Below are 26,831 nucleotides of genomic sequence, written 5' to 3' on the forward strand. Positions count from 1 at the left end.
AGCTACTTCCCCCCCCCAAAATACTGAAATTAAGTTGTTCTTTGGATGCTTTCAGTTTTTTACTTCCTGGCAAAGACGGTCTCCACCCTTTATCTTAGAAGAAAGGCTAACAGTTTACATAGCCCTACTGGTGGGCACGCAGTTTTGACCGCAAGGGACAGGACAGGAAGTGCTCTGAAAATAAATAAATAAGCAAGCAAATAAATAAATAAATAGGCAGGCAGATAAATAAATAATCCTCTCTCCTTTTAGATGAGTATCCCACGGTTATTTTTATTTTTAACGCAATCTATTTTTAAATGTGCTTCTTGTGTCCTCTGCTGTCCTCAGAAATTTCACGTCTCCTTTTAAGTACTAACATTTTCTCTTAGATTCCCTCCGAGCAAATCTGATTGCTCTTTCTTGGCTCTCGCTGTAACATTTTGGCATTCTCTTCCGCGTTTTTATCTCTAGCTAAAAAATCCCAAGTGTTACATGTTTACAGTTTAAAACCTAAATTAAACCCTGAACCATTGATTCCAGATGTACTCCCATTAGTGGTTATATATGCCAATCAATGTCATGGAATTTCAGAATATTAAATTTAATTCCACTCAATGAATTAATTTTACTGTTTAACTGCCTAATTTCCATTGAATACAATTTGTCTCATGGAAGACGTGCTCATTTGAAATACCCTTTATTATCTCCTTGTTTTCCACATTCGTGTCTTTAATCAGTTTCATACTGTCTTAACTTTCCTATTTCACAACAGCTGCCTACGATTATCTCAAATGTGAATGCTATGCTTTTCAGGAGGTAGAAAATTTGTGATTAACTCAAGCATAGAGGACTCTGTCAATGATAGGGATACCAGTGTGTCATCAAACCAATTGGAAAAGATCTGGCTATGGACTAGCCCAAGTATGGCGAGTTTCTTGAAGCTCACCTAAGATCTGATAGTAAATTTTTAAGAGTATTTTTAGAAAGTATTAAATAAAAAAAACCCCACAACCAACAACCAGAAGTCTAACACAAGCAACTTCCTACTATTCAGTAAAAACAGTCTTTCCAAGACAGCCATTTATCTTCCGATTTCCTCTTAATAATCAAAAGTTTTACCGAAATTATGACCGAAGTCAGCCTTTCTCAGCCCTACACATTTATTTTCTGCAAGGAACACAGGAATAAAGAAGTTTTCATTTCTTTGTTAAGGAACCCTAGAGGTTGGACAGTAGTGTTATATTGTGATACCCACATACCAGATGGGACAGTGTGCTTCCCACTGAACTGAAGGATTGAGTGAGCTATTTTAATATGGCAAGCACAAAATGAAAGTTACCTTCTGGTTATAGTTTCACATACATAAACTGAACGGTAACTACTTTGGACACAGCATCAGTTTATACTGACAGAATAAAGCTCCTTCCTTGATGACAGATAAATGAGCTCTGCCTGACACGTTCTCCTGCTGAAGTGCAGCACTATATATCTTCCGTGAGACGTCTATTGTTTTGCTGCATTTACAGCAGGAAGTGAATCCTGACAGGGACATTTTAGGCAGAAGTTCTATTGTAAAGCCAACAGCAACAAAATAGCTTTAGGGATAATACTGTTTCTTCTATTCTAGTTAAGTTCCTAAAGCCTCATAAAGAAGCTATTCTGTGGGAATCTTATTAATGCCATCCATGTCAAAGAATTAATAGGGAGAAAGGTTAGTGCCCAGGAAGCAAGCCCCAGTATTAAATTCCAGCAATAAGCTCCTTCTACACTGATGTCATTGTAACAACTCCCATAGTTGTTTAGAGCCCTTCTATTTAATTCTTCATACAATACTGCCGTTATACCAGACATCACTTAAGCATATGAACTGCAAGACTTAGAAGCACATTTATTCTAGCTATGCTCAGCCAGTTAGTACGTTAGCCAAAGTGAGAACTTTGGAGGATTTTTATTTCTCATTTATTTTGCTCTAGTGAGACCCAAAACAATTTCTTTATTCAACAGTCAAATATGCTTTGAGTATGATTGGCCTAGGGCCAAAGTTAGTTACTCAGAACCCATACTTAAACCCATTTAACCCCTCTCAAACAGGGGTACAACAGGCTTTTCTCTTTTGGAAATTTAGGCTCCAGCAAAAAGAACCACCTGACATTCAAATGAAGGTATCCACACAATGTTTAACGTCTCGTATCACACGTGTTAACATCACATCTTTACTTAAACTTCACTTAACTCCCTTCAAGTCCGATAGTAGACACATCCCCCATAAGGCTTTCACATCTGACTAATGACCTCAGTTCCAACCGATAGATCGTGCTACACATAGACTGGTTTACACACCACACTGTAGCATTATTTCTGCCCTACCATAGCAATAGATTTAGTTAAAGAGCACTGGAGAGGAAAAATTCAAGATTTTATTGCTGAACATGAGATAAAATTTTCCTTTCCGGTTTCTTGTCCTCACCAAATATTCACCTTTACCTTTTTAGGCCACGCACAAACATCTCACGGCACGATGTTCTCATACCACCCTCCTCCCCCTGAAAGCTATGACTGCTTTTGTTTCCTTCTCACCCCCCTGTCTCACAGCCCGCAGACAAGTTGTTTCACGCACAGAGCAACCTCTCAGCTACCACAGAACACAGTTCTTTCCTTACTCCAATTCCAGCAAAGAAGCAGTGTATTTTTCAACAGATCGTTCAGAGAAAAGCAGATATTACATAACAATGTAGGGTTCCTACTTTTTAATTTTCACAAGCACGTTCTACTTATCTATAGGAGGAGGCCTCAAGTTCTTTATAGAAAAGGAAGACTTCCAGCTTGCTTCCAGTTGTTTTTTTGTTTGCTCATTACTGACAATGAGAAAGGCACTATTAATCATCTAGTATTTAATGTCATTTGTTTTGTTCCCAAAGACTTCTCTGGCATACCCAGTTTTTTTTCGATGTATTTAAAGTGATAACACAGTTAAGTCTTTGAACTTCAACCTCTGCAAAAAGCCTGTTGGAAAAGAGCCTGCTATATCTATAATCACTAGTCCATTGTGTTTAAAAAGAGAATGGGGTGAGATCAGGAAGAGAGGGTCACTGTGTCTGCAGTCTCTTTGACTTCTTGCTCTTTAAAGAACACTGCATTATCGAATCCATGATTGTGTCTGCAGTATAAGTTACCAATACATTGGTTAGAGATACAACTGTGTAAGATGCTATATCAACATTTGAAATCTAAATTCTAGTTTTTTATTACTACATAGTGCAAGTTTCATATCACAACTGTTGTTTTTTTCCCCTCTCCAATTAGTAATATCACTGTTCTGATATTGAGGTAGTGATGACAATTTTTGAAATATCTAACAGACATTTCACCCTCACATAAGGTGTTTGAAATCTGCTTTCCCACTGCTACAAGTGGCCAGAGAGAAGCATTTGCCTGTTTCATATTGATAGCTCTGCTACGAAAATACTGTCTGTATAAAATACTGCTCTTGAAACGTGTGAATGAGATAGAAATGAGATAGAAATCCTTATTTTCTAAAAGTAATAGTAAGACTTTGATTTAGTATGATAATGATTGTTCTGAAGTCAGGACTGGAAGGGATGCGTTATTATACTGATTAATGAGAATGCAAGCTCAAAGGAGTTGGCCCTTTCCAAGCCATTAGAAACCTTCCATCAATTAAATGAGAGCATTCAGTATCGGTAAAACATTAAGTATTGCCATTCCTATTCTGTATGTCTTGCCAATGTCTGATCTCGAGGCCATGATTCAACTCATTGACTAGCTGCAACGACACTACTGCCAACACAGAGTACCACACACATACAAGTTTAGAAGAACAACATCATTTTGAAATTTTAACCAGTTTTGGTTCATTGTGAAATCACAACTAAGTACACAATTCTCTAAAGCCTTCTACACCAATAAATGCTAATAACCTAGACCTGTTCTTATCTTCACACTAAGCTTTCCCAAAAGGCAGGCTGTAACTCCTGCAGCTAGCTTAGTACGTTATACTTCTGCACACTTAAAAAGTTACAGTACAGTAGACTTTTTCAGCAGGATCAGCATTTCTCAATATACCTCTTCTCTATAGAGTCCCACCAGTGTAGCCTGCACAAACAGGAAGAAGATAAAGGGAAGAGTAATCATTCTACTGTAGCCTCACTTGCAAGTGCTACTGTTATAACAAGACCACAGTAACATACTTTGCTCAGGCTACTAGAGAAATGAGTTAAAAGCAGTGGAAATTAAAGTGAGAGAAAACTGTTTTCCTTCTATCCGAGCATCCCTGTTGCATAACCTGTAAGAAATACAACCATACTACAGAATACTACAGCCTATTATTTCCTAAGGTTGTTGCCTTGTTACCTACTTTGTAGTAACAGCCAATTTGGGCTAAAGCAGGAAATGTCTGCCCACTAAGTATCACGTCATTAACACAACACATAATATCTGACTGTACATCTACTTACAAGTGGTTTACCTGCCGAGGTTCAAGGACTGAAGCAAAACTCAGGCTCAAGAACTAAAAAAGAATGAAACACCAAACTTAACAGCTACGAGACCTGGGATTTGGAGGAGCTTCACTGCCATGCAATAATATTAACTTCTCCTCACCTTACTTCATGAGCCAAGTTGAATATGCTTTTGTGAGGGCCAATGAGAAGATTCATTAAGTCTAATGACCAGGCAATCAGCTATATTTTGGTCTTTATTTCAATGGAACAGCCAAGATTAATGAAGATGAAGATGATACTTGGAGTGACCAATTCAGTCCATGTATTTCATTCTTTATTGCAAGGACGAATCCCAGGTCATGTCTAAGGGCACTGGGAGAGGCTAAGGTTACAGTGCACGCACTTATGCAGCCCTGCCACACAGAAAGGTGAAAAGCTCTTAGCCCGCTGTGAAAGACAGAAATTGAGTACTGCTGCATTAGTGATATCCAGATTAGAGTTTATTACTGGTATATGGATGTTTGGAACTTTTATCTTCCTTTTGTCTTTCTCTCCATAATACTTCACCATCAATCAATAAATAAATAAATAAATTGGGGGGGGGGGGAGTGAGGATAGAGAAAAAACGATGAAAAAAAGATGATCAGAGCTGCACATCAAGACATTGTGATAAATAACAGCTCAACAACTGGTGGAAATGCAAGTGAAAGTTGCCACTGATAGACCCAACTAGGTAATTTATACACTATGCTGTTAGAAGACCAAAATACCTATTTTTAACTTTTGCTCTACACGTTTTGGTGTCTAATCATCACAGCTTTTGATATCAGAGCTAGAAACAGTTTATCACATGCAACAGTATTTTTGTGATAGTACATACAAAATATACAAAAAGACAAAGAAGTACTTACGTGTGTAAATACATGAAGAAATTCTAGTGCAAGTAAACATTTACAGCCAGTCAATTTAGAGCCATTCTCTAGCAATGAGATTTATTACAGTATATCGATGTTCTGCCTGATTTTCCAAACACAAAGTGCCTTCCAATAAAAACTAATGGCTAGCCGAATAATGCATCAACATACTACCCGAAACATTCCCTGTTTACACGAACCTTTCTACTTGTAAAGAATTAACAGCTCAAAAATATTTAAAGACAAAACAAATAAACGAAACAAACAAACAAACAAAAAACTCAGCATGGAAAGCTTTACTTTTCAAGTACTTAAGACTGGTTATAAATCATTAGCCGCTTTAATTGACAACAGTCTCAACTCCATGCACTGCTGTTTTCTCTTGTTACATTTTTTTTCCTAGCAAAAAGCTGAACCATCATTGTCACAGTAATACTGCTCACCACTACTACTCTTTCCCATAATCTCTATCTCTTTTATTATAGGAATGCAGAGATAAGTTACTAGAGAAAATAAATTATAGAAGACTCTTGTTGCTCTGTATATCAGAACGTGTACTTTTATACATCATCTTTATAAAGAAAGCTCTTAATAATTACTGGGAGAATACTGGCTTCTCCAATGTCTGAACAGAGATGCTTCTAAAAGTTTAGAATTTGTTGCTTTCAGAGAACTATGACAAGCACAAATATTCTTGTATTCAATTAATTCCATATATTAGACATTTTAAATATATGTACATGCATGTGTATAATTATTATAATTGACAAATCAGTGCATGTATTATAAAGATCCTGGTTTTGGAGTGCTCATTTCACTTATTTTCAAAGGCTGTATTGTTTTCTTTGATTTTTTCCCTCATACAACAGAGGGAAATAGAGAAATCTGTTCATGAACTCTTTTTTTTTTTCATGATGCTGTCCTACCAACAGGGCAGCTGTTCTGCTTAATCATTATTTCCAGGTGGTTAGGACAGGCTTTCCTGAATCTCTCCCACGATTTCCTTTAGTTCCAGTGGATTGCCCAGACCGACTTCGCAAGTCACGATCAGAACCATCGCTTTGCGCCATCTCTTCATCATATCTAAAGAGGACAGAATTTTTTCAGCACCTTAGCCTGCTATTCACTACTCTTTCACATTCTATTTTGCTTAACATTTAGCACTGACATTTAATACAAGCTGTTCTATGAACGTGTTTACGAGTGCATAGTTTGAAATACAGGTGTTATTCAAGGTAATATACTACCAACTTGTTTACAATGCAGATCAACTGAAACATCCTCAGCTAGTTTTTGTAAGAACCAGACTGCTTGGTAGCTTTGGTTCGATTACAGAGTTTGTGAAATTTCATGCTTGTGAAATGTCATGTGTACTTCTGCCCTTCTCAATATTTCTCTTACACAGCAGAGCAGGAACATCAGACTGCTGGCAGTTTAATCCAATCTTAAGCTGTTGCTTCAAGCAAAGGATTGCTAACTGCAGTGTTAGAAAACTCCACTGTTGCAACACTGAGTGAGTAGGAAAAAAATGAGCTGAACAAACAACAGCATGCTTAACTAAATGCATTTGATGACATGCATTTTGTAACACTTAACCACAGTGGCAAGTAGTTCTTTAAATATCTAAGCCCATTAGAGCCTCAGATGACCTCGGTATATACTTATCTCTCAGTTGCTGTGCAAATTACACACAGACATTGACTATAGATGCTTATGTACAATTATCAAAAGATAATACTGCAATATTTTGTAGAGCATTCGTAATATATGCTTAGTTATACTCTTGTACAGGAATGTTACATGGCAGCTGCAAATACACTGAGAATTAATTTATAATCCAGCCAACACATTTAATTGTCTTTACTAATATCTAGAAAGAATGTAAGATTGGCGTGAACTACTGGACTGACTATGTACATAACCACGTTCTTGATATACTAAACAGCTGCACCATTAGGGTTTGAGAACCTAGCTGAGCCTTTTCTTAGTAAGTATGTGAAACTGTAATCAATATGGTTGTTACAACAGCGTTCCTCTGCATGAGATCAATCCTAGACTAATACTTCAGACACTCCAATGTAAAAATATCTGTTGATTTTCCCCTTTAATAATACTATATTTGGTAATTTAAAAATACCTGGCACTACATTATTATTTCATCTAAGATCTACCAGACTCAAACTGCATCACTTTTGTGAACATAATGGTAAAAACTATTTGATACAAGTTTTATATGTTTAACTACAGTCTGTATATTGCACTTAATACAATTAAGACTCTACACATGCAGAAGCTGCTGGAAGCTCAGTACACGCAGGGGGTTATCAGACAAGTAAGATTCCCCTCAGAGAATGAAGAACACACTCCCACCTCCACAGCTGCTAATACAGCCTCAAAAAATGAAGTGGTACCCTTGTGTCTGTTCTACGCAGGAGAATAAAGTTTGCCTTATCTCTTTGGTGTACATTACACATTAAAAGAAGCGAGATGACTGAAAAACATTTGCAGTTATACAAAACAATGCTAAAACTTACAAGACTTCATAATTGCCAAGAACCTCTTTAGGTGGAGATTTATTCCATTTACAGTCTGGAATTTCCCCATTAGGCACAGCAATGTTAAGTGTGTCATTAATAAGATTATACTTCAAGATGCGATCGTTAGCAGTACTGGAAGTAAGAGAAGGGGAAGCATTAACCTACAAAAAAAAAAAGATCATTTTTTATGAGTGGTATAGTTCTCTAAACATCATGTGTGATGACTGTATGTACTATTTGAGCAATCGAGAATCAGCGTCTCAAAGCACATCTTTCAGTTCCTCAGACGTTGACAGGAATCCCCCACTGGAATTTTTTTTTAACTTAAAACTAACTGAAGTGTCTGCAGCATCAGCCTGAAGATTTTTCTTTAAACTAAGTTACCCAGGGTCAATCAGTTGAAATTTTTGTTTAGCTTTCTAAGCTCCTATGGATATAAAACCCATAAATTTCAGTGCCTCGTTCACTCCAGCATTTGTTACACATAGGAATCTGTAGGTTTCTTCTAGTAAAACAGCTTTTATTCATGTTCTTAATCCAACTTCTCCCCTGTTAAGTTGTGAGCTGGAGAAACACATATGCTCCATGCCTCTATTCAAAACACTCAATTGCATATTTTTTTAGTGAAGGCTGAAACTGGGGTTAGTTTAACATATCTCTTGCATTCCACATTTGTTATGGGGAAACAGTACCACAACAATAAACAGCTTTGATCTTTCACTTCAGTAAGATTGAGAAGAAAGATGTTTAGATAGAATTTACATGGAAGATACAGATCCAAATGTGATACACTGAATTCTTTTTAAAAAAGAAGCCTTCCAAATATCCCAATTATTTTAAGTGTTACTCCCCATCAAGTAAATTTTCCAGCTATCCATATAGTATCTAATGGGGCTGCTAACATTCAGATGGCCTCTGAAGTCTAATTAGATGGATGCACTGGATTTAGAAGACAAAACTGAAAGCCACAAACAAATAAAAAGACAAAAGAAATAGAAAAAGGAAAAAAAAAAAAGCTCATGCTAGCCTGGTCATCACAAGGTGTATTTTACTTCCTAATGTTTTGCCTAATCCACTTACTGGAGGAATAAAAGACAAAGCTTCAAAATAGAAATGACTACATGTAAATCTACTTCATTTTATACTGTGAAAGAAAACCAGTGGGAAGTTATTTCTGTATTTTGTGTGACTTTACCTCGATTAGCCATGGCTTAAGCTTGTCATCAATGATAATGTCATATCCATAGCACTCAAAGCAGTGTTTATCATTATTCATTACAGGCTGGAAAGACAAAAGTATACGTTAAAACCAACAAGTTCACAAGTAACCTGATTACACGCTTTCTTAGCTGGAAGTCATGTGATTACAAATCATTTACAACATAAGCTAACATAACTCTAACATACAGATGCTAACATTACTCTAATGTAAGCTTAAAAATAATTTCAGGACTCTTTTTCTCCTCAAGCTGTTGGTAAATATTTCAATATCAACGACTGCATTAATGCCAAGTACAAAATTGCATTAGTATTCCGTCACGTTTCCAGTTTTAAAATAAAAACATACTCATATTTTGCCAAAGTAGTAAGAATATTTAAAGCCTGCATGTATCCAGAGAAATCAGGACATTTTAAAATGTACATAACACAGCTTCACATAATCATGAATAATTTATGCTTTAGAGATAGAAGGCTTATTCGTGGACATTTCCTTCACTGCAGAAATTTGAGGTCAAACAATTACCAGATACTTTTTAAATCTACAGTTAGTTCAAGTCATCTGTGATCTTGAAAGCCAACAGAGACCAAGGATTGAGTTGTGCTTAGAAGCACACACTCTGGAGAGTCAGTTTTCCAGCCTCTGCAAAGGATTTACAGCATGCATGCCAAGACTTTTATATAAATCTCATCAGATCTTTTAAAGAAATCTTTGTAACAGGTTAGTGAGATGGTTTCCCCTAGACTAATAATGAAAGCTTTTCAGTTCCTTGGGGAGTGAAAGCGGGAAAGGAGGAATGAGCATCTCTTGTTACATTTGCCATTCTCTGACAGACAGAGAAGTACTGAAGCTGATCAAAACATTTTGTCCTCTATATTCTCAATACCTTTCTTCTCCTAAGGTTCTGCTAACATTTGGATTAAATCCCTTTTCCTCTCACATCTGGTTTCAAACATGATTGCATAGCAGAGGCTGAGCTGAGCCATGCTTCCCCACCTCCCACTGATCCTACCTTCACGACCTTGTCCCTCTTTCTTGTGCTGGTTCTGGCATTCATCTGATCCTTCAGTGAGGTGATTCAGCTTATTACACTAGCAGAACACTAACCCATCAATAAAATAAGTAATTTTCATTTGGAAGAATGAGCTGATTCAACTTAAAATGGTGCCAGAACCAGCCCAAGAGAGATGACGACCACACACTTGAGAACAGGCCCTTCTTGGCAGCAGAAAGCTCTTCAGTTACCCCAGCTGACCCCTGGCATGGTACCTGCTCTTTAACATAATAACGGGATATGATCCAAGCTAGAAAGTCTCTCAAGCAGAAAACTATTAAAAAAAAAAAAAAAAGATAACATTTCATGGATAACTACATGACCCGTATATAGCAGAGCTGAAAATAAGCTATGCAAGTCCGCTAAGCTAATACCCTTCAACATTTTGTGCGATAAATTGTCCTTCATAGCTATCTTTTCTTTGACACATTATTACTGACATGACATCATGGGCCTTGGTAGAGCTTAATACTATTCACAAGGGCAGTACCTACTCATATTAATTAGTTCAAAGTACCCTCAAGGAGATAGATTCATTCAGCTCTTCAGCACGCACAGATGCTCACAAGATTCAAATTCACTCAGCTCAGACAAATCAGCAGGTCAGAGAATTGCAGAAATTGGCATCAGTGTTGTCACTCAAAAAGCAGGAAATAAATTTCAGGGTTTTTTGGTGGCAAACTCACTTTCACGGTTATGAAAATCCTGCAGCCATGATGTTGTCACCGGCAGCATTCCAGGCACAGTACTCACCGCAACAGCCTTCAGTGACTGCACGATTATCCAGTGAATTTCATCAAATAATTTGTTTGTAACTTCCTTTCCACGGGTGCTTTCCAGATACAGGCGCAAGTTACTCACTGTCCACTTGCCTCCATGGATATGATTGTAATCATCCTGGAGAGTTAAGGAATTAAGTCAGTCTTTAAGATTCTGAAGTTGCTCAGCGGTTTTGTTCCATTCACACAAAGAGCCCACTTCTACCTGCATGCAAACATTGCCTTAAAAATGAACTCAGCCAATTGTTTTTACTCTGTTTTACATATTTATGAAGTCTTCTGCTTTAAACTCTACACAAATGGCCATTTGTATTACCGCTGCAAGTATTATATGACACAGCACGAATCAAACAATAAATCTCAACTTAAAAGGACTTGCCTGTTTTCTCAAAAGACAACCATTACATATTCTTAATGGTGCAACTGACAGCAGCTGCAATCATGAAGACACTGAAATAACACCTGAATTACCTTTAAACATTGGTTTTTTAGGTAATTCAGTACTTCAAGTTAGAAAATACATTAAGTGCTGCTGAAACAGAATAGGGGGAAAAAGGAGGTTACTTTATATTTGTCTTTTCAGAGGCGATCAATGCCCTGCAATATATTCTCTTTAAATGGAAAGACAAAAGCAAAGTGAAGGTATTTTTACTGATGGAAAGACACATTCAGTTCTCAGATAGCTCACAGGACAAATGTTTTGTCCCTCTTTGAAGATTCTCCTCAGAGTGTTTCTAAGAGTTAATGACCGTATTCCTGCTCAATTATAAAACACAGAATGCCTGCGGTAGGATTAAGTTGTCAAAAGAATCAAACCTTTCATCCTCTAAAACAAGCTCAGAGAAACCTCTCATCAATTTTTAGGGGGTTTTGTTTGTTTCCTACAGCTTCCCCCCACAGTAAATTTGATAGACAAATAAAGATCTGAAACACGGCTCTCGGGACTCGTTCTGGGGAAAAAATGTCTTAAGATCACAGATTCCAGAAAGGGGACGGAGATCAACTTTTCAACCCTCTTTGCATTTCAAAATAAGTACTCAAAATCAAAACGGATTGCAAACGGACAGAGCTCTGCGCAAACACAGCTGTTAATTAAAAATGTCAAAACAAAGAAGAATATTGCAGGCTACACGGAATATCACTAACTGGAAATAATGAAGTAGAAGAATCACTTTTGCTTTGCTTGCGTTGCATACGCAGTGAACAATTAAGTACAATTATATTTTCTAGCGGAAATGTTACAATGGGTATACTTAGCCCTCCTTTCCTTTTTTTAACCTTTCCCTCTCCCTGATACTGAATTATAAGCTTTTCAATTTATTGATGCTTTCCCATGAGCTTGTGCAGTACGGGCATAGTGGAACTCCAGAGTTCACGTATGGTTTAGGCTAGAGCTGAAGAGCTAGAACCTAAGAGTTTTTCCAGACCTTATCATAATTTTGATAAATCACTTGACAGTTCCAATTAGGTTATTCTAATCTGTAGGGCTTAGCTGCCTCCAAACTTGCAGACGAGTTAAACTGACGATGAAAGGGTGAATGATAAGAGGAGAGGCAGCACACCATGTGCCTCATCTCTTCTCTGCTGCTGACAACAAAACCATGACTTATACTCTACGTTGTATGGGAACTACTTTCACCACAACTAATTCTCAGTGTGCCCTGTCAAATCACAACATCTCAAAAGCAACTCACAAATCAGTATCTGGTCAAGAAAATATTTGCAGTTCCAAAAAATACCATATTTGCACATTTACTCTGGTTTATGATTGCCATCGTAAGTGACATTCACAGTTGAAACCTTTGTTACAGTAATAACCAGACATAAAACAGCTCTGCTGTGCTGCACATCTTACCAAGCAATAACAGACAAGGCACGTTTGTCTTGTGTGAGTGTATGTGTGTGTGTATACACAAGCACACATACTCATTTATACGTACATATTTTCAGTGCTCTTAAAAAAAAATGAAACCCACAAGATTAGGAAGTGAAACAATAGTTTAAATTCCTGTAACAGAGGCGTGTTTTATAAATCACAGTCATCTGCTAAAATGCAAACAGGTCAATAATCATCACCAAGTGGATTCCCTGAAGAAACAAGGCCTAGGCAGTGATACTACATGTCCAACTGTTAATGTCACCTCTAACCCACTTGCCCTTCCTCCTACTGGGAAATTTCAGCTTATTTGGGCAGAGTGGAATGCTGTCAAAGCTATCTGGTTTCCACACGTTCGCTTTAAGAACATCAACAGCAAATTAGAGGACGGAACAGTTGTGCAGGCAGAATTCTATCTCTACGCTTTCCAAAGGAAGCCACTAGCTGGCCAGGAAGCGAACATTTATCACGAGCCCACAAACGTACATTCCCTTTGTTACACAGAGAAGAAACAGGGTGGAGACATAGGAAAATGCTGGAAGCCACTATGATAATAAGTGCTGGAGAGAGGAAAGCTGAATTAACTGCATGGCCAAGAAAGAGGGAAGGGGAGATCAGGAAGGAGATATTCAAGTGCCATTATAAAATACAGATCCACGGAACCAGGCTTCATTAATTCCACCGCTCACAGAACCAATTGCTAAGTGAGTACATTAGCATTTAAATGACAGGAAACTTGGAAAGAAATTGCTTTCAACTACTGCAAGTCAAGACTGAAGACATCACAGACTATTACAGAACTTGCAGCTCCTTATCTCGCATACATTTTATCTGCAGTCTTCTAAAACTTATTTTAAGGTCAAGCTGAGACATTTTAATTGCAAGATGATGAAGAATATGACAAATAGAGCTCTCTTATTCCGAATTTTTTGGGACAGCTTAAGAAAATCAGTCTTGTTAGAGAATAGCACCTAAGAACTTGGTACACTTACCCCATGTTTCTGAATGGCAACATTTGTAAGATGTACAAACATGTTATCCAATTCGCTTGTACTTGGTGTATATTTTACTGTGCAAAATCGGCAAAATCCAAGCTTATACCTTAAATGCAAAAAGTCATTGAAGTATGTTAAATCCCAGTAAAAAGTAAGGAAAAGATCATCCTAGGGTATGCGTACACATTAAACTTCTTTATGCAACACTGGCAACATTATTTTGACTGCATTAAACAATCTCGTGTAATAATACACATCTACACACAATCTTACATGTAACATCTCAGTGGGCGATACGTAGATACCAAAACATACAGACGAAGGTCAAATTTCTTTCCCCCAATCAGTAGTGGATTATTGATATAGAGAGAAATCACATAGGCTTCTTTGGAAGACTGAGACACAAACCTGTAACCACATAAGTAAGCAGTCTGTAAGTTTTGTGTTAATGGAAATCTTGCATCTTACTGACAAAATAATGTATAAAGTTATACTGGTTAACAATAACACACTTGGCAGCAGGCATTATATTAATTAAAAAAAAAAAAAAGGCAAGTCTAAAATACAAAACTAAAGACCAGTATCAATTAACCATTAAACTCAGTTTTGAAGTTGGCAGGGCAGCTAACTGAGTCACTCGGAAAGCAGTTCTACATACCAGTCTTTCCTTTTGAGAACATCTAGAGCTTGTCACAGTACAGACAAGCAAGGAGCATATATTACATTACCTTCGTTATTCAGGGCCTTATATTCCTAGAATGTTTGTATTTATGCTTGGTTTGCCAAGGCAAACCACTGTGAAAAGCTAGCTTTCAGACTGTGACATTCCTCAGATTCCAAGATAAACAGAAAAAAAATGTCTCAAGGGGTATTCAGCCAGTCAACTTGTAACAGGAAAAAATTAGCATTAGTTTTGCAATCAAAACTCTTTTTAGTCAGAGAAAAGCATAGATTGCTACACCGTTAAGTCCATTTGAAAGCAGGACGCCAACATGAAGTGCACTCCTTTGTGCTCCAAACAGATAATGTATTTATTTCATATACGCACATTCCTCCTCTGTACTAATTTCAGCAGTGAATCAATATGTATTAAATAAAATCATGATACAAATTGCTCAGGGAAAGATTTTTTTTCCTCTTTACTTCCTGTTATTTAACACTATAGAGCAGAACAATTTGTTCTCGCACGTTATCCCAAAGACACTGAAAGCATTTTTTATAGAGAATAGTTATTCTAACTGCTCGTTGTATCTCCTCACACCAACATAAGCCGTATTAAGACCTGTTCGAATGACTAAGTCAGATAACTGAAATTAAATGCAGAACTATGTATATAATGACAAAACGATAACAGCAGAATAACTTTCCCATGCATCTGACAACCAGTATGCTGATGTGGTTCACCTGATAATAGAAAGTACAAGGAAGGGTTTAGTTTTTAAGCACTTACGAGGATGTTTTGCTATCTCGAGACCATTTTTTTATTTGAGACAGTTTATTGATTAGAAATATTCCTTTTCCCTGAGCTTTACCACAAGGTTTCATAATCCAAGTGCTGGAGGGATTCTTTCTGAACTCTTCAACAAAGAGATTATAATCAGCAGGAAGCATAAAAGTGACTGGAACAAAATCTGAGTAGAAAAAAAAAGAGTGCACAATTAAGGACAGTACGTCTAACAGGAATCTTCATGAATACAGACTAAGTTTTTCTAATGTGGCATGATCCACTTCCAGTAAAACTTATGTTGCTTTTTTATTTCATTTAGTTTGTGGTTTTTACTTAAAGAACTGCTAAATATTGTGTGCTGCTAATTTCAGACTAGTAAACTTTAATTTACATGAATCATTTTTCTTCTGTTTAAATGATGCCCAACTACAGTATTACGCACCATTGCAACTAAACTGCTGTTAGCAGATTTCATCAACCTCATACGTCAACTTTTACCACTCTGCAAGCCATCTTGTCATCCTCTCTGTACATGCAAAAACCCAAATGTTGATGTCGTTTCCTCTTCAGATGTGGTAATTTTTAATTTCTGTGGTACTCTCATGAGTCATTTTTTCTTTACGCTCAGACTCAGTGTTACCAAACTTGCTGAAATCTAAAGAAAGGTATTTCTTGTTTTTTTGCTATCTGATTATTATCAGTTCCACCCATATAGCACTGCCTCTTTCTTACATGGATGAACAGTGATTACATTTCACTTTCCCTGGATCTAAAACAACTCAGCATGTCTCCATCTCTATTTCACTGCAATGTTTTCTGACCTCCAAGACAACTTTGCTCTTCTCTCTCCCAATCTATTGTTTTGATGCTTGCTTGGTTTTTTAATTTTATTTCCTAGTAGTCACTATCAGTTCTCCAACTTCCCCTAAGTTTCTCCTCTGAAAAGCTTATCCATTCACTTCTGTCAGGAGCCCTTCTGCCAAAGGTTATTTAAGTTTTTGCTCCAGTGTAGGATTTTCAGATTTTTTTTTCCTTCCCAGATATGATTTAAAGAAACTCCAGCCTTTTTTTGATATGAAGTTTGATATGAGTGTCATTCTGTTCCACCAGTGATCTTAGAGCCAAATATCTTAATCCCATAATATTCCCACTTAAAAATTATATATATATAAAACACACACAGTTACAAATCTATTTTTATATATCCTGACATTTAGAAATAATCATTTCATGATCACTTCAGCCCGTGTTTGTTCAGCTAATGTTGCACTGATAAGTTCGGTTTTCATTAAGGTCCTTACTTACCCACCCATGTCTAAATACAAATTTAACACATACAAACTGGTTATGTTCTTCTTGAATATTGCTGAATGCTTGCAAGTCAACAGTGGTGGAACCACATTACTGCTGTAGTAGTATGAGAGAAACAATCAATCTTTTAGTCTTCCTTTGCCTCTATTTTCAGCAGTTCTTGAACAAACCGCATACTCTGTTTCTCTCAAATTTATAAAACATTGGCCATTATGCTTCAAAACAAGTTTTATGAAATAGTATATTTTCAAAGCTTTTCACATGAAATGTTTGCTACTGCTGTTTTTAATCACTTTCCCTACACTTATCTGTTTCGTTATGCTCTAATGACAGCTTTGTAGCAAGTGAGAAGGAGGAAAAGACAAAGAAAGAAGGTTGTAACATTTGCAGAACACAAAACAGTTTTAGGATAGAGTACTATAGGATAGAGTTTAACTGACTGCTATTGACAGAGCACCTGCCGATAGATAGGCACTTGAGTGTTGAACACTTAGAAGTTCAGAAAATCTAGCAGAATTCCCTTCCTACTGGAAGACAAGCTACGCTGCAGCTAAATTACCTCCATGTGATAATTAAAATACATCAGTTTTATGTCTCCGAAGGCAAACTGGTAAAAACAGGCTTGTACTACTTGCAAGCAACAGTTTATCTTACCAAATTCACTGCACAAAAGTGGCAACACGTGCATTAGAATATGTTTATTAATGTGCTGTTCTGTTTCTGGAAGTTACAGTGCCATCAGTTTATCAACAACACAGAAGACAAAGTTAACACTGATAATGAGAACCACATACCCAAATAAATATATTTTCCATTTTCATCCTTTTCTGCAAGAGGACTCCCTTCCTTCTCAAGTTCTTTCCTATATCGCTTGATGTTCTTTACCATCAAATCTTTTCTGGTCAGTTCGTAGTGATTGGGGAAATGGTTGACAATTTGGTCATCTGAAAGGCGGTAACCAGTTTCCACACTGAAAACATTTCTGATTGTTTGTACACTCATCCTGAAAACAAAAACAGACAGCAGATGATTTCTCTAAGGAGGACAGAGTTGAAACAGTGTATGTCACTGTTGTGGTTTAACCCAGGAGGTACCTACGCACCACACAGTCCTGTCACTTCATCTCCCTCTCACACTTCTCTCATTGCTCTATATAGTAAAATATTTAGCTTCAGTGACAATCTAACATACTCTGAATCTCTGTTAGCAAATGAAATCTTTCCACATGCTTTATCAATTCCAATACTGATGAAATTGAGGCAGCTGGTGAGGCAAGTAAGAGGAAAACTTGTCTCTACTAGACTCTGGATTGTTGATAGACAGGTCAACCCTCAGCAGGGTCTACAAATTACTCCTACACACCCACATGCTACAGAAGTAGCTCTCTTATCTATTGCTTTCCTTTCTGGAACTCAGTTTTCCTCTTATTAAAAAAAAAAAAAAAAGGCCACAAAGCCATTACTACTGGTTACCTTGCTATTATATTTCTGGAGGGCTTCAAGCATACGAATTGAAATCAGTGAATCACACACCTGTAGATGACAGAGCAGAATGCTACAGCAACCAGACCATCAAATCAGCTGCTTACTTCATTTCTCACAGAATACAAGAGTAGGGTCAAAAACACAAAGAGTTTTCTATATTAGAGATGTCACACTGATGGCATTCTGGAAGTATTCTTAAATTTACAATGTGCTACGTTATCATTTCAGGAAGAAAGCAAAACAAAACAAAAACAGCAAAGCAAAACAAAACAAAACAAAAACCAAATCAGTCACACAGCAATTTCCATGAGTGTCCTGTTCCCCCACTCCTCCCCTCAGCTGCATTCCAAAAGCACAAACGCTCCTACTCATTTAATAAGTGGTTAACAAAAGGCACAGTCAGCAGTACAAACTGCCAGTCCGTCATATTTGAAAAGGACGATATAAATGGTTTGGTATACTTAGAGGTACTTTTTCTGCCATTTAATAGGTAGGTTGCTCCAAAAGTAATGCCTCCTATTCATTTCCATGGAAACTACAACAGATACAAAGAGCACAAGAACACCATCTGATAGTGTACATTCTCTGCAACAAAACACTATTTTTCAACAAAGTCAAGACCACTGGCATTTTTGCCAGTGATGAACAAGAACCTGCATGTCGTGCTTGTAACAATCTACACCAGTGAATGTGACCCACTGTTTTTGTTGCCACTGCTGAAATGCACTACCTACCACCTCACTGTGCTCACAGCTACTGTTTGATCTCCACAAGCATTCAGCAAGCACCAATGAATGTCAATGGGTGCCATTCTTTCCACAAGAAGAAATTCAAGGCCACACTTTTGCTTCATATGCACTTCCATGTCAGACACCATTCTGTCAGACTGCCCCTCTGCTGCTGTCACACAGCAACAAAATGTAATGGAATATTGGTGGAAAGGTCCAGTCGCTGCCACCATACCACTAACATCTGCCTATGCTATCATGGGCTGACATAATAAAATAGGAGACATTACTGTTGGAGTAGCCCTCATAGATTATTGCATTCTATGCATAGATTATTGCATTTCAGCCTTAGAACCATAGAATCCTTACAGTTGGAAAGGACTTTTAAAGGCCATCCAGTCCAACTCCCCTTCAATGAACAGGGACACGCGCAGCCAGATCACATCGCCCAGAGCCTGATCCAGTCTCACTTAGAATGTTTCCAGGGACAGAGCATTCACCACATCACTGGGCAACTTATTCCAGTGCCTCACCACCCTCACTGTAAAATACTTTTTCCCTTTTATCCAAACTAAATCTACCCTCTTTGAGCTTGAAACCATTTCCCCTTGTTCTATCATCACAGACTCTGTTCCCTTCTTTCTTGTAATTCCCCTTTAGATATTGAAAGGCTGCTATCAGGTCAGCTCGCAGCCTTCTCTCCTCCAGGCTGAACAGCCCCAGCTCTCACAGCCTGTTCTCATAGGAGAGGTGTTCCATCCCTTGGATCATTTTTGTGGCCATTCTCTAGACGCACTCCAACAGATCCATCTCTCCTGTACTGAGGACTCCACATCTGGATGCAGTACTCCAGGTGAGGTCTCACTAGCGCAGAGTCGAGGGGCAGGGTCACCACATTCGCCCTGCTAGCCACGCTCCTTTTGATGCAGCCCAGGATACAGTTGGCTTTCTGGACTGTGAGGGCACATTGCTGGCTCATGTCCAGCTTCCCATCCACCAGTATCCCCAGGTCTCTTTCAGCAGGGTTACACTCAATCCTGTCATTACCCAGCTTGTATTGGTAGTAGATGTTGTCTTGACCCAGGTACAAGATCTTGCATTTGGATTTGTTGAACCTCATGAGGTTCACCTGGGCCCACTGCTCAGGCCTGTCTAGGCCCATTTGGAAGGCATCCTGTCCCTCTGTTGTGTCGACTGCACCCCACAGCTTGGTGTCATCAGCAAACGTGCTGAGAGTGCACTCATCCCCACTGTCAGTGACACTGATTAAGATTTAAGAGTATCTGTCCCAGCACTGACCCCTGGAGGACACCACTCGTCACCAATCTCCAACCAGACATTGAGCCATTGATCACCACTCTCTGGACTCGATCTTGCAGCCAGTTCTTTGTCTATCAAACAGTCCACCCATCAAATCCATATCTTTCCAATTTGGAGAGAAGGATGTTGTGGGGTACTGTGTCAAAGGCCTTACTGAAGTCAAGATAGATGACATCAGTGGCTCTTCTGTTGTCCAATGATGCAGTGACACCATCATAAAAGGCCACCAGGTTGGTCAAGCAGGATTTGCCCTCGGTGAAGCCATGCCAGTTCTCCCATATCACCTCCCTGTCTTCAGTGTGTCTTAGCATAGCTTCCAGGAGGATCTGCTCCATGATCTTTGCCAGGATAGAGGTGAGACCGACAGGTTGGTAGCTCCCGGGGTCATTCTTTTTACCCATCTTAAAAATGGGTGTGATGTTGCCTTTTTTCCAGTCACCAGGGACTTCATCCGATTGCCACAACTTTTCAAATATCATTGAGAGTGCCTTGGTGACTACGTCAGCTAATTCCCTCAGGACTCTGGGATGCATCTCATCAGGACCTACAGACTTGTGGACATCCAGGTTCCTCAAGTGGTCATGAACGTGATCTTCGCTTACAGTGGGTAGTATGTTGCTTCTTCAGTCCTCTCCTACCAAACCAAACTACACTCAGGAAGTTCTCCTCAATGCATTCCAGGAGCCTCCTGGATTGCCTACAGCTCACTGTGCTATTTTTCCAGCAGATATCTGGGTGGTTGAGGTCCCCCTACAGGATGAGTGCTTGTGATTGCAATGCCTCCTATAGCTGGAGGTAGATGGCCTTATCTACAGGTTCTGCTTGATCAGGTGTCATGTAGTAGACAATGATTACAAGGCTCCCTTTGCTGCCTTGGTCTCTTAACTGTCACCCACAGCCTTTTGACTTGATCATGACTATTCTTCAGGGATTACATTCTATTCCTTTCCTGATATAGATAGCAACACCCCCTTTCCCTCCTGTCCCTTCTGAACAGCTTGTAGCTGTCAATAGCCACACTCCAGTCATGAGAATCATCCCACCAGGTTTCAGTGACGACAACTATACCATAATTTTCTAGTAGCACAGTAGCTTCCAGCTCCTGCTGTTTATTAGCCAAGCTGTGCGCATTGGTGTAGAAGCACTTCAACTGGGCAGCTGGTCCTGTCACCTCCTTAAAGGATAACTCCTTAATTCCTTTCAAGTATTTCCCTTGATTTTCTCCACTGCCTTCTCCTTTTGCCCCAGCAGTCACTACACCATCATAGGATCTCATACGTGCTGCAGTGTTGCCAGCACCTCTCAAGGCAGTGGGTCCTTCAAGGCCCCTGCTAGCACCCTGTCCCTCTAATCTAGCTATGTCATCCCACATCTCACCATGGGAAGGCTCACTATCCCCTCTGCTCCCCTTCTGACCTAGTTTGAAGCCCTCCCAATGAGCTCCACTAGCTTTTCCCCAAGGGTCCTACTCCCTCTTTGTCTTGTATTAGACAAATCCATTATCTTGATTTAATTTTCCATTCACCCTCAGTACTGAAATATTGAATAATAAATCTGCATGCAAATCTTTTCTGTGGACGAGAAGGAAAATGCAGTTCTCAGTGCCTTTATTACAGGAGTCTGCACTCTGGTTACTTGGCAAGCCCCTGTGACACTGATAAAATAATACTATATCATATATCAGAACCTTGGATCATTTTCCTTATACATGCTTATGTGTGTTCACAACATATGTCAAAAATTTGAGGGAAAGATATGTTTCAAAGATTTTATTCAGCTCAAATATCCCCTCCAATCATAGAGGAAAAATTCTGCTTACTGCATACAAGAAATTGGAGTAAAATTGGGTATCACATTTCAAAACAAAACAAAAACCACCTCAGCAACTACAGCTTTTGGCCTGAGGTTTTTACACTAGGTATCCACAGAAGCAGTCATCTTCTTTGCTAGGTTAATGATTTTCCACTGAATGGCAAAATCTTTGGGAAACTGGAAAGGCATATGAGGTCATTAGAAAGGATGGGAAAGGATCCATGCAGATAAGACCTTCTGGCCCCATGAATCCTAATGAATGTAGCAGGCCTGCACAGATACCAGGATTTACTAATAGAAATCCAAGGAAAAGATCAGCAACAGTGCAAAAATAATAATAATACTGCAGGAGCAGTGAAACAATGTTACACTTTTAGGAGCACTTCAGCAAATTAAAGTTAACATATGCATCTTTTATTTCTAAATATGCATTTTGTACTATTACTAAAGCTATTAATATAAGATATTAAAATACTCGAACAATTTAGACATAGGTATTTTAATGTACTCACCAATAAAAATTCCAGTCCTCATTTTCTGCCACCTGAATCCAGCCTCTTTTTTCAAAGTTGTTTATTAGAACTGATTTTTCTATGTCCGTTACCCACTTCACTTTTCCTGCCATTATCCCAAAGCAGAATCAACCTGTTAGTAAAGAACAGAGTTAAGCTGTTAAGTTGAAAACATGAGGTGAAAAAAAACAATCGAGAAAAGTCTAAGAGGAAGACAAGTGGCACCTGGAGAGCACTTTAACTTAAGTATGAATGAAGAAGTAAGGCAGTTTTAAAAACCACAAAAAAGAACATCCTAGATTCAGACTGAGAGCCAACATTTGTCATCTGGACAGCTTCAAACAGGAAAACTAGTTACAAGGATCTTTCCCCTCCCAGTTCAAGTTGTATGAATGGGTACACAGCTCAAGTCTCTTCTTAAACAAACCAATGAGAGAAATCATTAGCATAAACTCACTAGGTATTATTTACTGAAAAGCAAACAAACAAACATAGAGCACAGACAGTTTTGTACTTCTAATCAAGACTGATATCACAGAATCATAGGAGTTGGAAGAGACCTCTGGAGATCCAAACCCTGCTAAAGCAGGTTCCCTACAGTAGGTGGCAAAGCATCCAAGTGGGTTTGGATATCTTCAGAGGATGAAAGTCCACAGCCTCTCTGAGCAGCCTGTTCCAGTGCTCCATCACCCTCAGAGTAAAGAAGCTTTTCCTGACGTTCAGATGGAACTTCTGATGTTCCAGTTTGTGTCCATTATCCCTTGTCCTGTCACCGGGCACCGCTGAAAAGAGCATGGCCTGATCCAGTTGACTCCCATACTTTAGAGATTTATAAGCGTTGATCAGATCCCCACTCAGTCTTCTCTTCTCCAGGATAAACAGTCCCAAGGCTTTCAGCCTTTCCTAATTCGGGAGATCCTCCAGGCCCCTCGTCTCCTTTGTGACCCTCTTCTGGACTCTCTCTCGAAGTTTCATGCCTTTTCTGAATGGAGGAGCTCAGAACTGGACACATTACTCCAGATGTGGCTTCATCAAAGGAAGGGTAGAGAGGGAGGTTCACGTCTCAGTCTCCTGGCCATGCTCTTTTTAATGCATCCCCAAGATGCCATTGGCCTTATTGACCACAAAGGCACACTGCTGCTCATGACCTACCTGCCGTCCACCAGGACACGCAGGTCCTCCTCTGCAGAGCTCCTTTCCAGAAGGTAAACATATATGCATATAAATGTTTTTTCTGTTTGTTTTGAGTGGGAGTGTTCACATGGATTACTTCACTCAGCAACTGTAAACCACAATATGAGGGCTGCTCTGAAAGTAATGCTTCCCACTTCATGATGTCGGCCTACAACTTCAGGGAAAAATCCACTGCATGCTCCATGAAGAATCACAATTTGCTATTCTATAAAGGAGAGAACCAAAGTAACGTCACCAACTTATTGTTGCCTCACTGTATTTCACATCGCCATGATTTCTCCTCTCTCTCACTGATGTGAGAAGATACGGTGGTATCATTAAACACTTGGAAGCAGAATTTCCCAGACCTAAGGTTGTTTGAAGTCCTCACAAGCTGCATTTCAATTCTTGACACCTAGGTGTCGCTTTCTACTTTAGATCTCTCACTTGTCCACACCAGCTTTTCATCACTGTTAGGTCAGAAGGGGCCTCAGGACTTCCCTAGCCCAGTGCCTGCTCCAAGGAGGGCAAGTTATACAGTCAGAACACCCTGCTCAGAGCTTCATCTAGAAGCTCTATTCATTCTTTCTATTCATTCTTTCATTTGGAAAATGCCCACAGACAGAGGCCGCACAGCTGCCCTGGGTGCCCTTTTTCACTGCTCAACAGTACTCACAGGGAAAATAGTCTTCCATACGCTCAGCCTGAACCTCTCATTTTAGCTTATTCCCGTTGTTTCCCATCTTCCCATCCTTCATCATCCCAGACAGTCTGGCTATGTCTCCTCAAAAACCTCCTCACAGTAGGTAAAGGAAGGCAAGAGCAGCCTCTTCTCCAGGCCGAAGAAGCACAGCTCTCCTAGCTTCTCATTACAGGGCAAGTGTTTCAGCCTCCTTGGCAGCCCTCCTCTGAACTCATTTCAGTGTCATAGAATCATAGAATCACTCAGGTTGGAAAAGGTCTCTAAGATCATCTAACTGTCAACCCATCACCGCCATGCCCTCAGTGCTACCACATCTACACGTTTATTGAACACCTCCAGCAATGGGGTGCCCACCACATCCATGGGCAGCCTGTTTCAATACCTCACCACTCTTTCAGAGAAGAAATTTTTCCTAATAGCCAAGCTGAAAATCCCCTGGTGCAACTTAAGTCCATTACTTCTCATCCTATCACAGTTACCTGGGAGAAGAGGCTGAACCCCACTTTGCTACAGAGAGGTCTAGAGAGTTATATAGAGAGAGAAAGTCTCCCCTGAGCTTCCTCTTCTCCAAACTGAAATACTGGAGTTCCCTCAGGCGCTCCTCATATGTTCCAGACCCTTCACTGACTTCATTGTCCTTCTCTGGGCACATTCCTCCATGTCTTTCTTGCAGTGAGAAGCCCAAAACTGAACACAGCACTTGAGATGCCACCTCACCAGAGCTGAGTACAGAGGAACAATTACTTCCCTGCTCCTGCTGGCAGCGCTATTTCTGATACAGGCCAAGATGCCATTGGCCTTCTTGGCCACCTGTGCACACAGCTGCCTCAGGTTCAGCCAGCAGTCAACCAGCATTCCCAGATCCTTTTCTGTCACACAGTTTGCCAACCACTCTGCCCCAAGCGTGTAGAGTTGCATGGGGCTGTTGTGACCAAAGTGCAGGAACTGGTGCTTGACATTGCTGACGCTCATACGATTGGACTCATCGATTCAGCCTATCATACCTGTGCTGCAACTGCTGTAGGAGATCAATGCAACCATTCCTAAGAACCTCACTCCCTCTGAAGGGCCTTCCTACCCCCAGGCAGATCGACACTTCCTTCCAATTTGGCGTCATCTGCAAACCTAATGAGGGTGCACTCAATCCCCTTTTCCAGATCATCACTAAATATATTTATTAGTTTATCCACATCTGTCTTGTTCAGTTATTTATGTCCACCCTCATGTACTGCGTTACATCATTGCCCTTTTTGTTTGAGAAAAACAGCAAAGACTAGAAGATGGAAACGCACAAAAAAGAACAAGCCAAGTACCTGCAACTGCTACTTCTCCAAGGGAGAAGCTGAAACTTTTCTGACAGCAGAAACATGAGTTACCAGTTAATACCGGTAAAGTCAGCTCTCATAATCAGTGTCAATATAGCTATTTAGTCCTTCTGCAGTTCATTCTACAAATTACTTATAAAATTGCAGCCGATTGACTTTTCATATTTATCCTTCAAAGAAATACACTACAGAAAAGTGCTGATTCAGAAGCAAACGTCTGAGCCAAAAGCACACTCTTCAGCACAGGCATTTCCCCAGCTGCCATGCAAGGAAGTGGGAGAGAGTGAAGTTTCACCCACATATAACATCATCTACTTCTCCCTCCATGTAGAACTTTCCATCAAAAAGTCACACTTCAAAACGCATTAATTACTCATCTTTGCTAATAACATTATCAATACCATTTCTGCAGCTCAGACAGCGGACTGGCATTCAAGGGGTCTTCAAGCTTCCAGGACTGGATGTCCAGATGTACAGTTGCTACAAAGTCAGTACTTCCGTGGTTTCTCTCCTCCTGAGGGCCACAGTCCATTATACAGCGCTCCCACTTCTTCTTGCCTAGCTTTAGTCAACAAACCCCACACGGCAGAGATACCACTGCCTATTAGGCTTGATTTTGGAGAGGTTTAGGCACACCTATTTTCATTCACGTTTGTAAACATGAGTTAAAATCAAGCATAAATAGACAAAGAGAAAAGAGCATATGCAGGCTCGGGGTCTTTTCTCTGTACTTACACAATACTGAGTTCCACAAGCTGATGATTTTTCATCGGGCCTTTTAGATACTACCAAAACAAAAAGAAATGACACACGAGGATTCAGTTACTTGACCCCAAGCACAGCGTTAGCGACCACGAGCGACTCCAGCACGACAGGGCGTCGGCCGCGGACCGCCCGGCCGAGACGCGTCACGACAGACTCGCCAACAGCACGCTTTGCCCCAGCTCTTCTCGGCGAACTCCGGGGGCAAGCCTGCAAGGGGAGCCTCGGGAGACGGCCACCTGCCGTCCATCCCACAGCAAAGGGCACGAACCACGACCTATCCCGATAACGCCAAGAAGAAAGAAGCTCTGCTCTCACCTGCGCCAGCCGCGCCCGGCTCCATCACCCCCTTCCCGCCCTTTCCGGCGCCGCTCCCTAGCAACCGGGACGCGAAGGGGGCGGGACTTCCGGAACGCTGGCGGCGAAGGCGCAGCTCTG

General features: G+C 39.8%; 1 protein-coding gene across 3 annotated transcripts; it reads right to left on the reverse strand.

Moving 5' to 3' along the window:
• On the reverse strand, positions 1-26,763 carry TTLL1 (tubulin tyrosine ligase like 1). Of its 3 annotated transcripts, XM_040703009.2 has the most exons (11): positions 26,712-26,763; positions 26,367-26,416; positions 22,431-22,563; positions 17,369-17,577; positions 15,267-15,447; positions 14,090-14,224; positions 13,814-13,922; positions 10,920-11,063; positions 9,089-9,175; positions 7,891-8,054; positions 1-6,439 (listed from the first exon to the last, which is right to left on the reverse strand). In XM_040703009.2, the coding sequence occupies exons 3-11, from the start codon at positions 22,541-22,543 to the stop codon at positions 6,310-6,312; spliced, it is 1,272 nt and encodes a 423-aa protein (XP_040558943.1). In that variant the 5' UTR covers positions 22,544-22,563; positions 26,367-26,416; positions 26,712-26,763; the 3' UTR covers positions 1-6,309. The 3 variants fall into 3 exon arrangements, with proteins under 3 accessions (XP_040558943.1, XP_416450.2, XP_040558951.1); XM_416450.8 differs by lacking the exon at positions 26,367-26,416; XM_040703017.2 differs by lacking the exons at positions 26,367-26,416; positions 26,712-26,763 and adding an exon at positions 18,047-18,106.
• Between the last annotated feature and the right edge of the window lie 68 nt (positions 26,764-26,831).

Source organism: Gallus gallus, chromosome 1 (assembly GCF_016699485.2).
Source record: "Gallus gallus isolate bGalGal1 chromosome 1, bGalGal1.mat.broiler.GRCg7b, whole genome shotgun sequence".
Lineage (NCBI taxonomy): Eukaryota > Metazoa > Chordata > Aves > Galliformes > Phasianidae > Gallus > Gallus gallus.